Genomic DNA, 17,980 nt, shown 5'->3' on the forward strand with positions numbered 1-17,980 from the left:
ACAAAAAATTTTAAGCCTTAACTGGGCTTTTTTTGTGTTTTCAAATCTGAGAGCCAGCGAGCACACAAGAAGGGGAAGCAGCAGGCTGAGGAAAATGGAAATGCAGGCTCCCCGCTAAGCAGGGAGCCCGACGCGGGGCTCGATCCCAGGACCCTGGGATCATGACCTGAGCCAAAGGCAGAGACGTTTAACTGACTGAGCCACCCGGGCGTCCCTTAACTTGGCATTTTTAAAAGACTAAAAGTGACCCTCTGTAAGGCACTCCTGCGTCATGAAGATGTCCCTTCCGCATCTCACATATAACCACACTGCACGCTGTTCTTCTCAAGCGTCTCTGGTCAGGTCACAGCTGTGACACTGACACACACACACACACACACCCCAATTCACACAGGCTGGACGTCTTATTTCCCAGTTGCCAGTACGGTCCAGCCAGAGAGGGTGCTCGTCCTCAGGGGACACCCGGGACCAGCCGCGTCACATGGTCTTCGTCTGACCTCCAACTTCGACCAGCTATTGCCATGCACTGAAGGATAAAAATGCATAGTTTTTGTAAAGAGTTTCTGATCAAAGGATAGGCAGTTACTCCATTTTTTGGTATCCTTCCCATATTTTAAAATAAGCCATGTCCTATATTTTTCTGTTATACAAGATTCACAAGTAAAAACATCATAAAAAACCTACGTATCCTTGAGAATTCTAGCATTTCTGGTGTCCAATGCCAACATTTCTTTGGCAACGCAGAACCCGCCGGCTGACCGCTCTGGCACGTAGCATCCACGGAGACCGAGCTTGTCCTGTGGATTTCAGATGATTCTCTGGAGTAAAGTGAGGGATCAACCCACGCATAAACTGTAACTGACATCTCAGCGCGGGAACAGAGGACTCAAATGCAAAACCGAGGGCCTCATTCTGATTTGACTCTCGTGAGGGCATGCAATTGGGTGCAAATCTAGCAGCGACTGAAGTTCAGGAGCAGAAGTGGTACCAGGAAGACCGAGATCAACACCAAGTGAGAGAAGGCAAAGGAATTCCAGGACCAGCCAGACCAACGGACAGACCGTGAGGCAGCCGGTCCTGTGCTGCTGCAGAGGCCTCGGCCAGAGACCCCACGCCACAGGCAGCGAGGTCGCCTGGTCGAGGATGCTCCTAGTGTGCAGGCCCGCATCTCCCTGGACACTGCCTGTGCCTGAAGGTGCCACTGACTTCAAGTGAAAAGCCAGTGAACACTCTTGGAGGTTTTCAGCAAGTGCGAACCGATGCTCCCCAGGTTGCCACAGGGCCCTTGCACTCCCTGAGTTAGAGCTGCAGCTTCTGAGGTGTGGGTGCCGTGGGGTCAGAATGGGTCCTAGATCTCACACAGCTGTTTGCAAGGCACTTCTGTCAAGGTCAGCAAGGGGGGTAGGGGGCAAGATTTTAGTTCATCGTCCACCGCAGTTCACAGATGGACGGCTGTCCGGTCCAAGATGACAAGTACACTCAGTAGGTTAGTGTCTGTTCAAAACTCGACTCTCAGAAACTTCTACGTCCCGAAAGTCCACAGGTGCAAAGTGCAAACCCCACACAGGGCTTCAAAGTGCTTCCGGAAGGCAAGACCCTCATTTGCTGAGCTCCCAGTGGCCTCTTACCCCGCTTGAGTCAGACGTCAGTGAAAATCCAACCGTGACTGCACGGTCTTGCAGCCCTTGTCTGAGTAGATTTTCTCGCTTTGGGGGAAAAAAGTCATTTCCTCTGCCACTCTGGTGACAATGTCCTCATCTATGACAGAGCCGCGGGCCCTCATCTCCGCCCGTATACACATCTTCACGTGTCTGTACTCCAGCGGGAGGAAGGGGATGAAGTAATCGATGAGGTTTCGGTCTATCAGTCCGCTGTGCCACAGGCCACCTGCAAAGCAAGACACAGCTGGGTCTTCCCATCACTGTCCCTGCCACCTGGCCAAGCCCGCTGCTCTTACAGGGCCCGTTCTGATCCCAGCCCACAGTACATTCTTCCTGTCTCTACCCCCTCAAGATTCTCTTTTTATCAAGCGTGCAACAAGTCTGCTAAGGTTACCCCCAATATAGAGGCACCTGGGTGGCTCAGTGGGTTAAGCCTCTGCCTTGAGCTCAGGTCATGATCTCAAGGTCCTAGGATCGGGCCCCACATCAGGCTCTCTGCTCAGCAGGGGCCTGCTTCCCCCCACCCCTGCCTGCCTCCCTGCCTACTTGTGATCTCTCTCTGTCAAATAAATAAATAAAATCTTTAATAAAGAAAAAAAAGGTTACCCTCACTACCTTGCTCCTGTTATGGGACGTCCCTACTTCAGCGAAGCCAGAGAGGCACAAGGACTCGGAGGCTTTGCAGAAGGTGTAGAGGAGGAGGGGCTCCGCTGGCAGGGTCGGGGGTTCCTCGGCCTGGGAGACTCACTGTGTTTATTGTTGAAGACTCCGACAGACAGCACGGGTTCCAAGTCCTTCAGCTGAATGTCTTCCCTCTTTCTTCCTGCCCGCCAAAAGTCAAGGGCAATCTTAGTTATGAGGTCCCCACCGGCATTGCTGAATTTGCCAAAGAAGCAGAGTAAAAATTACGTGGTAAGATTCTGTGTCCAGTCAAGAATCACACCTGCTCTGAGTTTCTTCTTAACTGGAGGAGTATTTACTAAGTGCTCCTGGACAAGGACAAAATAAGCGTCTGCCTTCACGGAGCTTGAAATCTGCTTTTCGAGAACTTGCTGCACAACGCTGACTTCTGATAAGCCTCGGATGCATGGGCAGGTAACGAAACTGCCAGTGACCAGTAATATCTAATTCATTTTCTCAGGCCCTCCCACTCCTTGCCACACCGATGGTAGCAACCGCGAAGTAAAAGAAATAAAACATTTACTTTCGCCAGGCACCTTTGTCCCTGGGCAACAGAAAGCTCACGGTTGCCAGGACCTCCTTCTAGCACCGGGAGAATGAGTGCCTTGTGTGCCCCCAAGAAACCACCTCGCGCTGACCTGAGAAAGATGAAGATGGCCTTCCGGTAAGACACGCCATCCACCTGCTCGTAGTAGTCTAGAAACGGCTTGATTGCGTCGATGACCCCGGGGTGCAATTTGTCCATCTCGTCAAATATGAACACAGAGCTCGCACACGCACTCACGTTACCCCGAATCCATCCTTGTAACTGGTCCTAGACCAACCATAAAAGAAAGAGGGTGCAGAGGCTCAAAGGAGGTGCTGAGGGAGCAGCACAGCACTGTTCCCCCACTCCGCAAGAGGGCAAATCGGGGCTCTCTGGGCCTTCACGGAGAGCTCTCGGAAACGGCATACGAACCTCCATGCACTGGGTAACAGCTTTTCCGTAACTTTATCTGTAAAAAGTGGAAGCTGACAGGAAAAACACCTCTTTGCACCTTAGCACCTAACTCAAGTAATGTGCGGAGTGTGACTTTTTAAAGGTATAAGAGGAGCAAGAAACATGAATATTCCTCGGTCATGGTTAAGCAGCCGATCATGTCCGCTCACCATGGCCTGAAGGCTCAAGTTAATTTTAGCAGACAGACAGAGGGATAAGCAACTGGAAACTGAAACACGCTTGCACAGTGCCCCAAACCAGCACTTGGACTGACGCAGTGAATAGAAGAGCTGGTACTTCATGGAAAGCATTTTGCCCTATGCTTTCCCAAGACAAAGACACCCAAGCAACAAGTCCTCTACCCCAAAACGAGAAAGGCTCTAGAGGCCCCCTCATCTAATTACTGTATTTCTAGAGGTTCATGAAAGGATTTGGAAAAACAGTAACTATTCCTTCTTTTCAGCAATCTTCGGGCTCAGTCTGTGCGGCCAAGAGCCACTTTCACTTCCCTTTCAGTTCAGTTTCTGTTTGTCATTCAGGTCCTCCCCCAACAGCAGAACTATTAACCTTTACAAAGACGACCTAGACAACTTAATATAAATTAAATGTAGACAAAGTATCTCCAAAGGATGAACAGGCTTAAGAGTCAGTTCTTTGAGGCTTGCATTTGAAGAATGAAAGCAATGCCAAGGATTTGAATGTAAATGAAGAAAATAAAAGCGACTGGGTGGGGCAGGATCCTCTGGGCTACAGCCCTAACTGCCGCTGCGGCGCTATTGGTGGGAGACCTCAATGAAACCACATCAGAACCAATCATTTAAGAGGGCTCCGCTTCACCAGGGGCTGAGATGGAAACACCGAACACGCCCATTCATTGCAGAACGTGGCTGCTGCCCCAGAAACCTCAAATCTGGAGATTTGGGCCCGAGTTTCTGACTTGCTACAAGGACAGAGAGATTGTAAGGCGCAAATCCCCTCATGGCTCTTTTAATGGAAATAACGTTTCCTGCCCCACTGTATCATTTTGGAATCAAACGAGAAAAACGTTGTAGGAGAGCTCTGCAACAGCAAAGCGTTACTGGGAACAAGCGTGCTTTAACTCAGTGGGGGCCCAGGGCTACTGCAGTGCAAAGGGAACAGCAGAGGCCAGAGTTAGTGAGCAGGTTGCCCAGACCAGTCCTAGTGTCCGGTGGGCGGGATAAAGGGATTCTCTTGCCTGGTACAGTTTTATCTGCTGCTCGTGAGGAAAGTGCAGCGTGGAGACAAACAGGTGGACAAAGTTACTCTTCAGGCCTTTTGAGTGAAGATTTTCTGCCACAATTTGGCTGACAAAATTCTTGCCCGTGCCGGCCCAGCCATGTAAGGAAAGAGTCAGCGGCTTCTTGGGATTTTTGTTGTTCTTGAAGCCGGTCAGCGCCTTGAGAATCACCTCTGTGGCCAGATGCTGCCCAAACAGCTTCTCCTCTAATTCCAGCTTGAGGGCTGCAAAAGCCAGCCGGAGAACAGAGAGAAAAATACATATTAGACAGGCACCAGAAGAGCAGCACTTTCCCCAGCTGGCCAGAGCCAGAGGCACGTATTAGCTAGCGGTCCAGCAGGGCGTCTGCCCAACCCCAGGGCTGGCCCGGAGGCAGAACCTCGGGTTGAAAGTCACACGATGCCACTTCTAAGGATATGCATTAGACGGATGTCATCCTCAATACTCCAGTGTCTGATAAGGAAGCTAACGTGTTCGTTCATCCAAGGATTAGCCTTCTCTTGACCGAGCTACAGGCTATGCCCCAGCCGCCCCTGCTGGCCTGTAAGAAAACCAAGGGCCGAGTGTGGGCTTTCAGGGTAGCCGCCGCACGTATGAAAACTACTTAATAGGACTGACATGGTGCAAAGCGCTGGGCGCGGGGCTTTCGCTTCTTCTTACTGTACTCGCAGGGAATCCGGGGCGTTTAAGAAGGAGCTCAGGCAGATCTCCACGATCTGGAGCGCGGGTGTCAGAGAGCAGGGCTTCCAGGGCTGGATGTCGGACCGAGACCCCGTCGGTGCCCCCCGCCCCCGCCCAGCTCAGGGTGAGCGCCTCGCCCCTCGCGGGCCGACCCGCCCTACCCGACGCGTTGAGCCGCTGCTCCTCGCGGCAGCACTCGGCGAAGCGGCAGTAAAGGTCCTTGTAGGACAGGTAGCCGGTGAGCGCCGACGCGGCCCCGATGGCGATGCCCACGGTGATGGGCTCGAACGCCGCCACCGCGTGGACCGTCAGCAGCAGCCCCAGGGCCACCCCACGTCCCAGGCGAGCAGCCCGCCACATCGCCCCACTCCCAGACCGCCAGCCTGCGCGCCGTACTGCCCGCCAGCCAAGAGCCAGGCCGGACTTCCGGCTGCGTCACTTCCGCCCCGCAGGACCCCCCCCGCCCCGCCTCCTTCCCCGGGATATTGGCGGAGGCGGGGCTTTGTACCGCCATCTTTGTGCGGGGCGCCGGAGCTGTGCGGGCTTCGGCTTTCGCGAGCCCCATGCCTGCTTCTCCCCGTTCTGTGTCCTAGACCTTTTCCGAGCCCCCGCACTTGGCTTTGTCCCCCTGGAGCTGCAGGGAGCCGTCCCACGTCTGCCCACCTGCCTGCCTTCCTGAGACGGCCGGGCTGCGCTCTGCGGGCCCACCCGGGGGCGGCACCAGGAGTGCTGGGCTCCGGCGCACGGTCAGAGCCGCAGCCCGTCGCGGCCTTGCGCAGGCTGCGAGGCCGGCCCTTCGGCGGGTGCTGGGAGGACCGCAGGGAAGCAGCGGGGGTCGGTCCTGGCCGTGCGCGGCCCCCAGGCAGGCGGTGGGAGCAGCCCGCGGCCCGGGCAGCAGGGACGGCTTCCGTCTAAACTGGGAACTCGAGGAGCTTCTCGAGCAAGACGGGAGCAGGGGAACGCTTGCCCGGAGAGCAGGCAGTGCGGTGGGGGGGCGTATTTCCCGCGCGGGAGGCCGGCGAGAACGAGCACGCGGCGCTAGGGGAGGCTGGAAAGGGAAGCCCTGCAGGCGCCGTGGGGAGTCCGCGCTCTGTGCAGGAGGCCGTGGGGGGCCACGGAAGATGGCACACGGGGGGCGGCGGGGGCAGAACGGAGACCACCCTGGCTGTTGGGCTCAGTGAGGAGACCGGTCCAGGGGATCTTGGCCCAGGCTTTCCTGAAACGGGTAGAGTTGACCCCTCAGCTGGCGCTCGGCAGATGTTTGATGAGCCCTGGCTCAGTGTCAGGTTCGGTGCCACATGCTGGGGACACAGCGGGAGCAGGGGAGCAGGGCAGAGGCCCGGGCCTCGCGGAGTTCTCGGTCGGGGGCGAGGGACACAGACGGGCGGCAGGTGGGTCACCGCCAGTGCGGTCCGTGGTGTGACGTGGGACGCCCAGAGGAGGCACCTTACTCAGTCTGCGGGTTCGGGGAGGCTCTCCTCTCCTATCTCACTTGAGACCTGAACAATGAGTAAAATCGCTGTGGGCCTAGATTCCGTTGGGTATGCTAGAAGAGCAGAGTATCATCTTAAAATGTTAATGCACTAGACAGGAAATTGGGTCTTTTGTAACCATATAAACTTAGGATGAAAATGTTCAGTGTCGATCTATGTATGTATGTATGAGCAAACGCCATGTGAAGACCCCTCCCTGGAAATCATACCCTGCTTAGAAGGCATTGACTCTTTTTTTTTTTTTTTTTTTTTAAGATTTCATTTATTTGGCAGTGTGAGAGCACAAGTAGGCAGAGTGGCAGGCAGAGGAAGACAGAGAAGCAGGCTCTCCACTGAGCAGGGAGCGTGATGCGGGGTTTGATCCCAGGACCCTGGGACTATGACCCAAAGTGAAGGCAGACGCCTAACCAACTGAGCCACTCAGGTGCCCCAAAGGCATTGACTCCTCATCCCCATGTTAACTCTGCATTTACTTTAAATAGTTGGTGCCTCCCTTCTGGATTAGTAGCTCCCAGGAAAGGACATACATATGGACCCAGAACTTTGTTCTCTGGCAAAATGGCCTCCTTCCTCTCCACCGTCAGCCTCTTCGTTGCCACACCTTCCCTGGCCCCCACCCTACAGTCCTGACCTGCCCTGAGGCTCTCTTCTAGACCCCTTCTGTCTCTCTGCTCTCCCCCTGGGTGAGAGGCCCCAACTTCCTCCCTCAAGACCCTGCATCTGGCTGCACACTGGACATCTCCATTTGGCTCTTCTCCAGACATCTCAGTGCGCAGACAGTCAAACAGAAAACTTGACTGTTTTCTGCCAGTGTCCCAACCCCCATGTTCCTTATCTCAGGAAGTGGACCTGTCTTCCACCAGCTGCATAGACCCAAAGCTAGTGGTTGTCCCAGATTCTTTTCTCCCCCAGTCCTCCGCCTCTAATCCATCGGCAGGTTGCTGACCCCATGTTCAAAACCTCTCCAAAGCTCTTCAGTCATCATCTCCATCTCCTTGGCCACCCCCAGTCCAAGCCTCCATCATGGATGGCCACGGTAGCCCTGTAGGGGGTCCCCTGCCTCTGCACTCCTCCCGGATCTGTACTGTCCGGGACAGAGACAGGTGGTGTTTTTGTAAGGGCCTATTTAGCCAGAGCGGCCCCACCTCCGTGGAACAGCCATTTTGTTGTTTATGCAGTAAAACTTAAATTGACCCTGCCCTCCCCCCAGGGGAACTTATTTAAAAGCAAGTCCAGGAAACCAGTCTGGGGTAACAAAGCCCAAATACAAGGGTGGCTCAGGTCAGGTGGAGATAACAGCTAGAAATGCAGGAATGAGTCGGGTGGAGACATTCAATCAGTAAAGCGCGCCTACTGTCTCCCTAGCTACCGAGTGTGGGCCCCGCCTTTTGGGGGGGGGCAACTCTCACCAAGGTGATAAGCTAGTGCAAATGTCTACTATGGGGTGAATTGTCAATTGGCCACCCATGTGTGACCTAGCATGACTGTGCAGCTTTCTCTGTATTGCAATCTCATTGGCCACCTGTGTGTGGCCAGGCTCAACTACAGGCCTTTGTTCTATAAAAGTTAGTCTGTGAGGCAGGGAGGGGTCGTCCTCTCTTGTAAGGGGGTGGCCCCGACCCATCTGTTTGACGATCGGTTTGATTCTCGATGCTTGGTGCGAAATAAAGCTTTGCTGGACCTTCGCTTTGTATCAGTCTTGCTCCTTTGACCATGGACCCATTATTGGGGGACCCACATTGGGGACCCAACATTTTCATGACAAATGGGATCATGTCACTCCTGCGTTCAACCTGTCCATGGCTTCCAAAATCCCTTAAGAAAAAATCCACCCTTTTTATTCTGACCTCAAAGCTCTACCTGATGTGCCCTGCCTTCCTCTCAGACCTTCACATCCCACATACCTCCTTGTTCTCAAACCCACAGCCTCGTCTCTCTCCTGAGCATCCCGTTCTTTCTGCCCTGACTCTTGCTTCAGAGTCTCACCTGGCTAAGATCTTTCAGGCCTCAGCTTGAGGCCCACCTGCTCTATGTAAAGTAACCTCACCTCCACCCCTCGTGGCCCACTGTCCCTATCACCCTGTTTGTGTCCTTTCCTATTGTCACTGTTGGGCTGGCAGAAAGGGCTACTTAAGATGGCGAAAGTCCCCGCCACAAGACCTGAGCTCGGACAGGAGAACAAAGGCCCAAGCAGGAATCTGAGACCCTCCGGCCCCGGGCTCCCATGGACCAAAGGGACCCTGACAAGCAGGAATCTGAGACCCCTGCCCCGGGCTCCAGTGGACCAATGGGACCCCGATGAGCAGGCGAAATATCCAAATAAGGGAAACTTGCCAAAAGACCCCTGAGCTCCCCTTGAGACCCCTTTAAAGCCCCCTCCTCCTCCCTGCTTTGGGTGCGACTTCCGCCACTCTGCTTTCCAGAGTCCTGGAACCTCGCCCGCGGGTGCCCACCTCCTCCCGGCGCAACTTTCCTGGCTCCCCTTCTCCTGAGCCCTGAAACTTTGCTGGAGAGTGTTTTTAATAAATCTTGCCTTGCACCCACTTTGCCTGGTGTTGTGTTTATCTCGCTGGAAAAAACTTCACAATCCGTCTCTTGCACTGGACTGAGGGCTTCAAGAGAGACCTTACCTGCTGTGTTCTGTTTCTCTAACTCTCAGAACGGTGCAACATATACAGTAGGCGCTCAGTAAACATGTTTAACATCCAAGCATAGCATACAAACTCTGATCTGAGGGCCAGATATGCCACGATAGACTAAGTGTTCCCATCCCCCAAAATTCCTATTCTGACTCTGACGGTTTTAGGAGGAGGGGCCTTTGGGAAGTAGCTGGGTCATGAGAAAAGAGCCCATAAGCCCATTATGATGTTGATAATTGGGGAAACTGGGTGAAGGCTATATGGAAACTCACTGTACTATCTGCAGATTTTCTGTAAATCTAAAATAAAAATGGGCGCCTGGGTGGCTCAGTGGGTTAAGCCGCTGCCTTCGGCTCAGGTCATGATCTCAGGGTCCTGGGATCGAATCCCGCATCGGGCTCTCTGCTCAGCAGGGAGCCTGCTTCCTCCTCTCTCTCTCTCTCTGCCTGCCTCTCTGCCTACTTGTGATGTCTCTCTGTCAAATAAATAAATAAAATCTTTAAAAAAATAAAATAAAATAAAAGGTTTCTTTTGTTTAAAAAAAAAGCAGTTTTGTTTGTGCTACTGTCTGACAATCAGTGATATTGTAAAAATCATAATCACACGAGCTTTAATTCTCCTAAACTGAAGTTGGTTTGTGAAAATGTGTAAATTGCACTTGCTGGACAGAAATGCTCGAAAGACAGAATGCAGCATATGTGAAACAGGTAAATTATCTATCTCATATCTGTGAAAAGGTGTGAGGGGTAGGCTGTGTAGGACACAGAGTCAGGAGCTCTGGACCCTTCATGCTCTGGCACTGTCCTTGTAGAGAGAGAATCTGATTGGCCCAACCTGGATCAGATATCTTGACCTTGGATCAACTAACCATGGGCAGGGGTGTTGTGCCAAAGTAACCCCCAGTTTGGACTGTTCTACACATTTCTATGGCATTTTGTTCCCCTAAAATGTATTTCCTGACTTGCCATTTGGTCATTTATTATGAAGCTAACCACTGGAATCCATAGAGGGTAGGAAGATGGCCACAAGAGTAGAGGACCTCCAGGCCCCCTCACAAAGAGCTCTCTGGGGGACAAAGACACATTGGAACCCCAGTGGTGGACATAGTTGAGCCCAACAGTTGCTTTCCAACTACATAATCATTCTGACGCTGCTTTGTGCTCCATTCCTGCTCTTTTAAGAAAATTTTAAAATTTTTGAAAAGAACATGTCTTTCAAATGGACAAAAAGTTACTACCATTTACAGTATCTTAGGATACATTGCCTTAGAATGGGAACCTCCAGTACTCTGAGGTCTGCAAGATAGATCTAGAAACCTGGTTTCTATAGAAAAATGAAGACTGTGTAAGTCAGATGAGGGAGAAGGTAGCAACAGCCAATGGCTCTTTTTTATTAATTGCTATAATACCGTCTTTCAGTGGCTGAGGGAGTTTCATATTTTCTTTAGACATTGGTAGGCACCAAAAGTCTCATAGGACAACTTCGATGCTATGTGAATTCTGCCATTTTCCTCGCACTGATGAGGCTCTTGGGTGACTACCTCATTAGAACTACTACTCCATTCATATTAATTTTTGTTACAAATCTTACAAAGGGGAGTGATTCTGGGCATTTAGATCCACATTCTGTCCTAAGGCTGTCTGTTTGGTTTTCATAAATTGTCCAAGCCTGTGCTGGCTGCCGTCCTGTGTCACGGTCACTGGAAGCCCGGCGTCTTCTTCACCCTCCACTCAAACCCCTGGCCCTCATGTTCTACCATTCCCTTTACTCTTTGTCATCGCTCTGTTGCAGCATTGCTTTCAGGGTTTAAATTGTTGATTGAAAATATTCAAAACCACCAGCTTGACTCCTCAAGGCTGTCATAAGTTGAAAGAGCGAGCAGAAAAGTCTTGGAAGGGTGCGATCCTGCTGGAGACAGGGCTCGGCTCTCTGGTTTCCCGCAGGCTGAGATTTTCAGGACCCGAGACAGCGCCCCCTCCTGACCCGCACCTGTTTCCCGGGGAGCTTTGGATTTGACTGTCAGAAGAGGTGAGCCTACCTGTTAGCTTGTGAACCTACCGGAAACTGGGGAGACCTGGGGAGGGAAGCACTAGAGGGTGCTCGTGAGCTGCTGGTCTCAGGACTCAGAGAGGTCCATTCGAATCCTGACTCTATCACTTACTACTTCTGCGACCTTCACAAGGTCACAAAAAATACTGACAACAAAAAAAGTTCAAAGGCGAGATTATTTAAAATGCTGATTGTTTACATTAAGCCCTGTTCTCATCCAAGTCTTATCAGTGTCCATATTACCCAGAGGGGTTCTCCTGGGGTGCATTATGGTTGGTGTTTTCCTTTGTTACTTTGCACACAATGATACCCAGTTTGTTTCTAGGAAATCTTACAGCTATAGAATATTACATATGCTTTTAAACAGCTTTGTTGAGCTAGAGTTGACATGCAACAAACTGCGCATATTTAATGTGTATAGTTAGATAAGTTTTAACATCTGTGTATACCTGTGAAACCATCACCATGGGGACCATCACCCCCAGAAGATTCCTCTCTCATTTTTTCAGCATTCTCTCTCATCTTCCCTCATGCCCCCTCTTCTGCCAGCCATAGATTGGCTTTTAATCACTGTAGATTAGTATGCTTCTCATAGAATATTGCACGTTTTAGAAATAACATTATGTATTTATGTGTGTGTGTGTTAAGTGCTTTCTACTAAATGCCAAGTTCTGGGTGCGTGAAGTCATTATCTCAGTTAATTCTAAAGCACCCTGCGAAGCAGCAGTAGAAATCTCCATTTTACGGATGAAAGAGTTGAGATCCAGAGGGGTTAGCTAATGTGCCTGAGATGCCTACTACAGGAGACAAGCTGCCCAGGTTCAAATCCTGCTTCTGCTATGACCGTGTGTATGACCCTGGACAGGTTACTGAACCTCTCTAGACCCGGTTCCTCATTTGTAGAATGTTTGTAACAATAGTCTCTTCCTTACGGGGTTGCCCTGAGGGTCACTTGAGATGATGAGTGTCAGGGCACCTAACTGAGCAGGGAGCTCCGGTGGGATGACTAAACATGTGGTCATGGCGTGGGAAGTAAATGCAACCAGATAGATGTGCAGTGCACGATGGGAACTGGGGAGCCAGTAAAGGGAGCGTTGGTGTGGGAATCAAGGCTTCTGGAAATGTACCTCCTTGATACCTTGAACTCCTGAACCACTATTGTCTGTTCTGTTCACGTTGAAAAGTGCTCATCTATCTTCTAGGACCCAAAGTATTCCTGTGTGTTGGCAACTGTGCCTGCTCCCTAGGGATTCCAGTAAGCAAGAAAGAGTCGGTGCCGCCCAGCAGGACTCCCCTCTGGTTGTGGGAGTGGGGCACATCCCAGCAATTAGAGTTCAGTGTCCTCAGTGCCATGGCAGGGTAAACAATTGCCATTGCCCACTTATAATCCATTGAAACTCTTTTTAGACTTTATTTATTTAAGAGAGAGAGAGCAAGTGAGAAAGAACAATCAGGGGAGGAGCAAAGGGAGACCCGGAAGCAGACTCTTCACTGAGCAGGGAGCCCAATGTTGGGCTCAATCCCAGGACCCTGAGATCATGACCTGAGCTGAAGGCGGACACTTACCTGACTGAGCCACCCGGAGGCCCCTCCTGTGAAAGTTTTTCATCCAAGTTCTATCAGCGTCACCTAAGACTGACCAGCTGCCGCATGGACACTTCTTTATAAATACAATATTATTGAAAAGCGCCCCAAGGTGTTGCTACTGCTACTGTTGAAACGCTTCTGAAAGGTTTCTGAAGAAGCTTTCTCTTCCTTGTGCTTATAAGTACTGCTCTAGTCCCTCACTATTGTTCCCTGACCGCCACCCATCCCCCAGTCAACCACAGAAGGATGGACCAGGGCGGGCTCTGGAATGACTGGCCTGGCTTGCAAGGCCGGCCACACCACTGCAGGCCATGGGTCCTTAGCAATCGCTTATTTCCACTCGAGTCTCAGATGTTCACTCATGAATTCTCTGCAGAGAATTGAGAGTGTTTAACTAAAAGCTGGCTTCTTCTCCCCGCTGGGACCCAGCCACCCTCTTTGACCTCCCGAAAGGGTATGGGTCCAAAGGCTGCCAACCCCCTTGATAGCAGAACGCTGTGGGCAAAGGAAATCCGCTGCCCAGAGGGATCATGTTGCTGAGGTCCAAACCCAGTGCTGGGGAAGATGATTAATGGACGGCATCCATAGAGACTGTGGGTTTCAAGCTAAAGAAAACACTGGCACTGGAGTAAGCAGCAAAAGGAAGTGGATCCTCAGGCGGCAGGAGACACACAGTTCCTCACGGAACGTGCACAGGAGCTGGGCATTAAGGGAGGGACATGAGTCAGGCCCGGAGTGCCCGCCTCTCCCCCTCCTTCTGTTCCACCGCCTCTCCTTTGTGGATCTGTCCCATTCTCTGCCCAGCACCCGGCTTTGTGTGCGCTGCCCCAGACACCCAGAGACCACACGCTCACGGCTTCTTCTCCCCTCCCCACTCTCCACTCCAATTCCAAACTCCCAGGGAAGGGATTTGATTGCCCCGGCCTGGCTCAGGCGGCCCCTGACCCAGCCAGCTGCAACCTGGGGTGACCTGGGTGAGACCAGGACAGCATCCCCTGGTATGGAACAATGAGGAAAGGACCGCTCCCCAAAAGAGATCCACCTCCAGTACGGATCTCGCAGTCTCCCCTAGCATGGCCCCCATGTCTGCCCCGCCGTTCTCCCTCGGCCCGGCAGCACTGCTCAGCCCCGTTCCAAACCTAGGTCCTTTCACTCATTCACTCAACCTGAGAATTCTTTCTTACTCAGCCTTTTGTTCTGCTCAGACCTTCAGTAGGTTGGATGGAGGTTCACATAGCTGGGGGAGCGCCATCTGCTTTCCTCCCTTTACTGATCCAAATGTTAATCTCATCCAGGAACTCCCTCGAAAACACACCCAGAAATAACGTTTAACCAACTATAGGGGCACCTCATGACCTAATCCAGCTAACGCATAAAATTCACCATCGCACCCTTCAGAAGAGACCAAGCCTTTCTCTTTGCACCTTCAGACTGGGGAAGGGGGTGGGGAGTCTTGTCAAGAATGGCAGAGGGGCTCAGATTTCACCCTCTTGCAAATTCACATGCTGGCTTTCCAGGTTCATAGAGGCTGTCAAGGACATGAGCTTCCAGGTCAAAGATAGGGACTTTGTTACTTCTGGCACAGATGTCAGTGAGTGTCTGTGAAACGGATGGAATGGTTGGATGGTCTGCAGTCCCAAGCTACATACCCAGGAAACGGCAGTCACCTAGATCTTTTGGGGGAGCAAAAGCCCCCCAAAGTCCGTTCAAGAGATAAGGTCGAAAACATGACCAGTTTGGCTATAGCTGGCAAAGTTAAAGATGTGTGTGCCCTCTGACCCCAAAATTCTACTCTTCAAGCCTTTCTTGCGTTATGGCACATGAACACATGAGTCTGTCCTACTGGGGTCAGTGGAGGGGCTGCTGGGTGAGGTGATGGCATTCAGGGCTCTGGCTTCCCTGGGCTCTTCCCCATTGCCCGCCTACAGCCCATTCATAGCATACATGGTACAAAGCCCAGCCCTAGAAGGACTCACACATGTGCATAGGAGACACATTTGAGGATGTTTGTTGAGGCTCTGTGTGTAATATTAAACGCTGGAATCAAACCTAATTTCCCATCACTAGGGGAATGGGGAAGCAAACTACTGTAGAGTCCTATAGTGGAATATTATGTGGCAGGTAAAAATGGATGAACTTAAACTATGTGTATGAATGTCTACAAGTTTCAGCAACCAGAGTTGAGTGGAGAGTGGCAAAAGGATACGGCACAGAACACCATTTATTTATCTATTAAAACGTACATGTGCTCCAACTTCAAGTTATAGTACAAAGCTGTAATCAAGGCAGTGTGGTACTGCCACAAAAATAGACACATAGATCAATAAGGCAGAGTAGAAAACCACAATTATATGATCAATTAATCTTCAACAAAGGAGGAAAGAAGATGCAACGGGGAAAAGTCTGTTCAACAGATGATGTTGGGAAAACTCGACAGCTACATGCAAAAGAATGAGACTGGCCCCATTTCTTACACCATACACAAAAATAAATCCAAAATGGGTTGTGCACTTACCTGTGAGCCATGAACCATAAATCTTAGAAGAGAGCACAGGCAACAACTTCTCTGACATCAGCTACAGCAACATTTTTCTAGATATGTCTCCTGAGGAAGGGCAATAAGAACAAAAAGAAACTTCTGGGACCACAGCAAAATAAAAAGCAACTGCACAGTGAAGGAAACAATCAATACAACTAAAAGGCAGCCTACAGAATGGTAGAAGATATTTGTAAATAACATATCTGATAAAGGTCAGTGTCCAAAATACGTAAAGAACTGATACAACTCAACACCCAAATCCCAAATTATCCAATTTAGAAATGGGCGGAAGACATGAACAGACATTTCTCCAAAGAAGATATCCAGGTGGCCAACAGACCCATGAAAAGATGCTCAACGTCACCCATCACTGGGGAAATGCAAATCAAAAAAACAGTGAGCGATGACCTCACACCTGTCAGAAAGGCTTAAATCAACAGCGCAAGAAATGACAAGTGTTGGCAAAGATATGGAGAAAAAGGAAACCTCATGCAGTGCTGGTGGGAATGTAAACCGGGGCAGCCACTGCAGAAGACAGTAGGAAGGGTCCTCAAAGAGTTAAAAATAGAACTATTCCTTCAATCGTATGATCACAGTACTGGGTATTTACCCCAGAAATATAAAAACACTAATTCAAAGGGATACAGGCACCCCTATGTTTGTTGCAGCATTATTTTAAATAGCGAAATTATGGAAGCAGCCCAAAAGATGAACAGATAAGGAAGATGTCACACACACACACACACACACACACACACACACACGGTGGAGTGTTATGCAGCTGTAAAAAAGAATGAAATTTTGCCATTTGCAACAACGCGGATGGAGGATCTAGAGAGTATTATGTTAAACGAAATAAGTCAGGGAAAGATAAATACCATACAATTTCACTCATATCTGGGATTTAAGAAACAAAACAAAATGGAACAAGCAAAGGAAAAAAAGAGAGAGAGGGACAAACTGAGAAAGAGACTCTTAACAGTAGAGAAAACTGCTGGTCACCAGAGGAGGGGTGGGTAGGGGTGGGTGAAACAGCTGGTGGGGATCAAAGAGTATATTTATCGTGATGAGCACAGAGTAACGTATAGAATTGTCGAGTCACTGTGTTAGACATGTGAAACTAATATAATGCTGTGTCCTAACTAACTGAATTAAAATAAAAATTGTAATAAAAAATATGTATGTGCTACACGTTGTTTGTGGATTCACACATGTTTAAAGTTAAAAACAAAACATGGCAAGGAATTGATGCATCCCAGCTTCAGCATGGAGATGACTTTTGGGGCGGAAGGCCGAAGGGATGGGGCTTGGAGCTTTCCTTTTATTAAAGACACAGAGCTAAAGGGACTACTATAGCAAATGTTATTTCCTGGGGCGCCTGGGTGGCTCAGTGGGTTAAAGCCTCTGTCTTCGGCTCAGGTCATGATCTCAGGGTCCTGGGATCGAGCCCCGCATCAGGCTTTCTGCTCAGCAGAGAGTCTGCTTCCTCCTCTCTCTCTCTGCCTGCCTGCCTGCCTGTCAGCCTACTTGTGATCTATCTCTCTCTGTGTGTCAAAAAAATAAATAAAATATTAAAAAAAAATGTTATTTCCTTCAATGAAATAGTTTACAATTAAATATGAGAGTTCAAGTGGCCACCAGGAAGTAGCTTGAACACATCTGGAGAATCTGGTAGCCTGAAAAATGTTGTATTTTCGTCCACGAAGGAGGGGCTCCAAGGCGTTGGTTTCCCCAAACCTTGCCTCACCTGGAGGCTCTTCAGAAGGAGGCTGATGTAGTTCCCAAGTTTGACCACTAGATGGCGCCAGTAACTTGCCCCAAGGGAGAAGCATGTTTTTGGTTGGTTTGTTTGTTTTTGCACGTCAGAGGCAGAGGCAGAGAATGTATCTGAGAGCCGGAGAGGCAGGTAGAGGTAAAAAGCAACACCCGGAAAACAAAAGGACCCCTAGCTGACGCAGCAATCCCATTCACTGGTGTTAATGAAGCGTCTATTTCTTAATCCTTGAAATTATCTAAGAAGCAGTTCTTGGGCATTAACAGGGGTCCAGGTCCTACCCCCACATCTGGCTGATGGCATTTTACTCCTGTCCACTGAATGACCCAGAGGTGTATGTACCCTCTGGAAGGTGGAATGATCTGTTTTTCCTCTCAAGTGTCTGGACTTCAGCAAAAATACCCTGTTTCTGACCAGCTGTGTGATCTCAGGGGATTATCCCAACCTCTCTGGGCCTCAGTTTTCTGATCTGCCATCTGGGATAGTAATAGTACCTGCTCCAGACTGTTAGAAAGGTTAAATGTGATTACATACACGGAGCCCCTGGCACACAGGCCTCTGCCAAACGGAAGAAATGTTAGGTGCTAAAACCCAAACCACTCTAAAGTGAGTCATTCCAGGGAGGGAAGATGAGAAGTC

At 50.3% G+C, this 17,980-nt stretch overlaps 1 protein-coding gene across 2 annotated transcripts; it reads right to left on the reverse strand.

Moving 5' to 3' along the window:
• Positions 1-171: 171 nt before the first annotated feature.
• Positions 172-5,696, reverse strand: TOR1B (torsin family 1 member B). 2 transcript variants are annotated; one of them, XM_032307700.1, is made up of 5 exons: positions 5,422-5,696; positions 4,538-4,803; positions 2,981-3,156; positions 2,410-2,537; positions 172-1,887 (listed from the first exon to the last, which is right to left on the reverse strand). In XM_032307700.1, the coding sequence occupies exons 1-5, from the start codon at positions 5,618-5,620 to the stop codon at positions 1,646-1,648; spliced, it is 1,011 nt and encodes a 336-aa protein (XP_032163591.1). In that variant the 5' UTR covers positions 5,621-5,696; the 3' UTR covers positions 172-1,645. The 2 variants fall into 2 exon arrangements, with proteins under 2 accessions (XP_032163591.1, XP_032163593.1); XM_032307702.1 differs by lacking the exon at positions 2,410-2,537.
• Positions 5,697-17,980: the final 12,284 nt, after the last annotated feature.

Source organism: Mustela erminea, chromosome 12 (genome assembly GCF_009829155.1).
Source record: "Mustela erminea isolate mMusErm1 chromosome 12, mMusErm1.Pri, whole genome shotgun sequence".
Classification (NCBI taxonomy): Eukaryota; Metazoa; Chordata; class Mammalia; order Carnivora; family Mustelidae; genus Mustela; species Mustela erminea.

Bases quoted from the DNA above. Each gene is read 5' to 3' on its own strand.
- TOR1B (XM_032307700.1), bottom strand. From the start codon at position 5,620: ATGTGGCGGGCTGCTCGCCTGGGACGTGGGGTGGCCCTGGGGCTGCTG. The intron at 3,157-4,537 runs GCAAGAGAATCC...TGGTTGGTCTAG, and splicing joins AGCAGATAAAACTGTACCAG to GACCAGTTACAAGGATGGAT. The intron at 1,888-2,409 runs GTGAGTCTCCCA...CTTGCTTTGCAG, and splicing joins AGTCTTCAACAATAAACACA to GTGGCCTGTGGCACAGCGGA.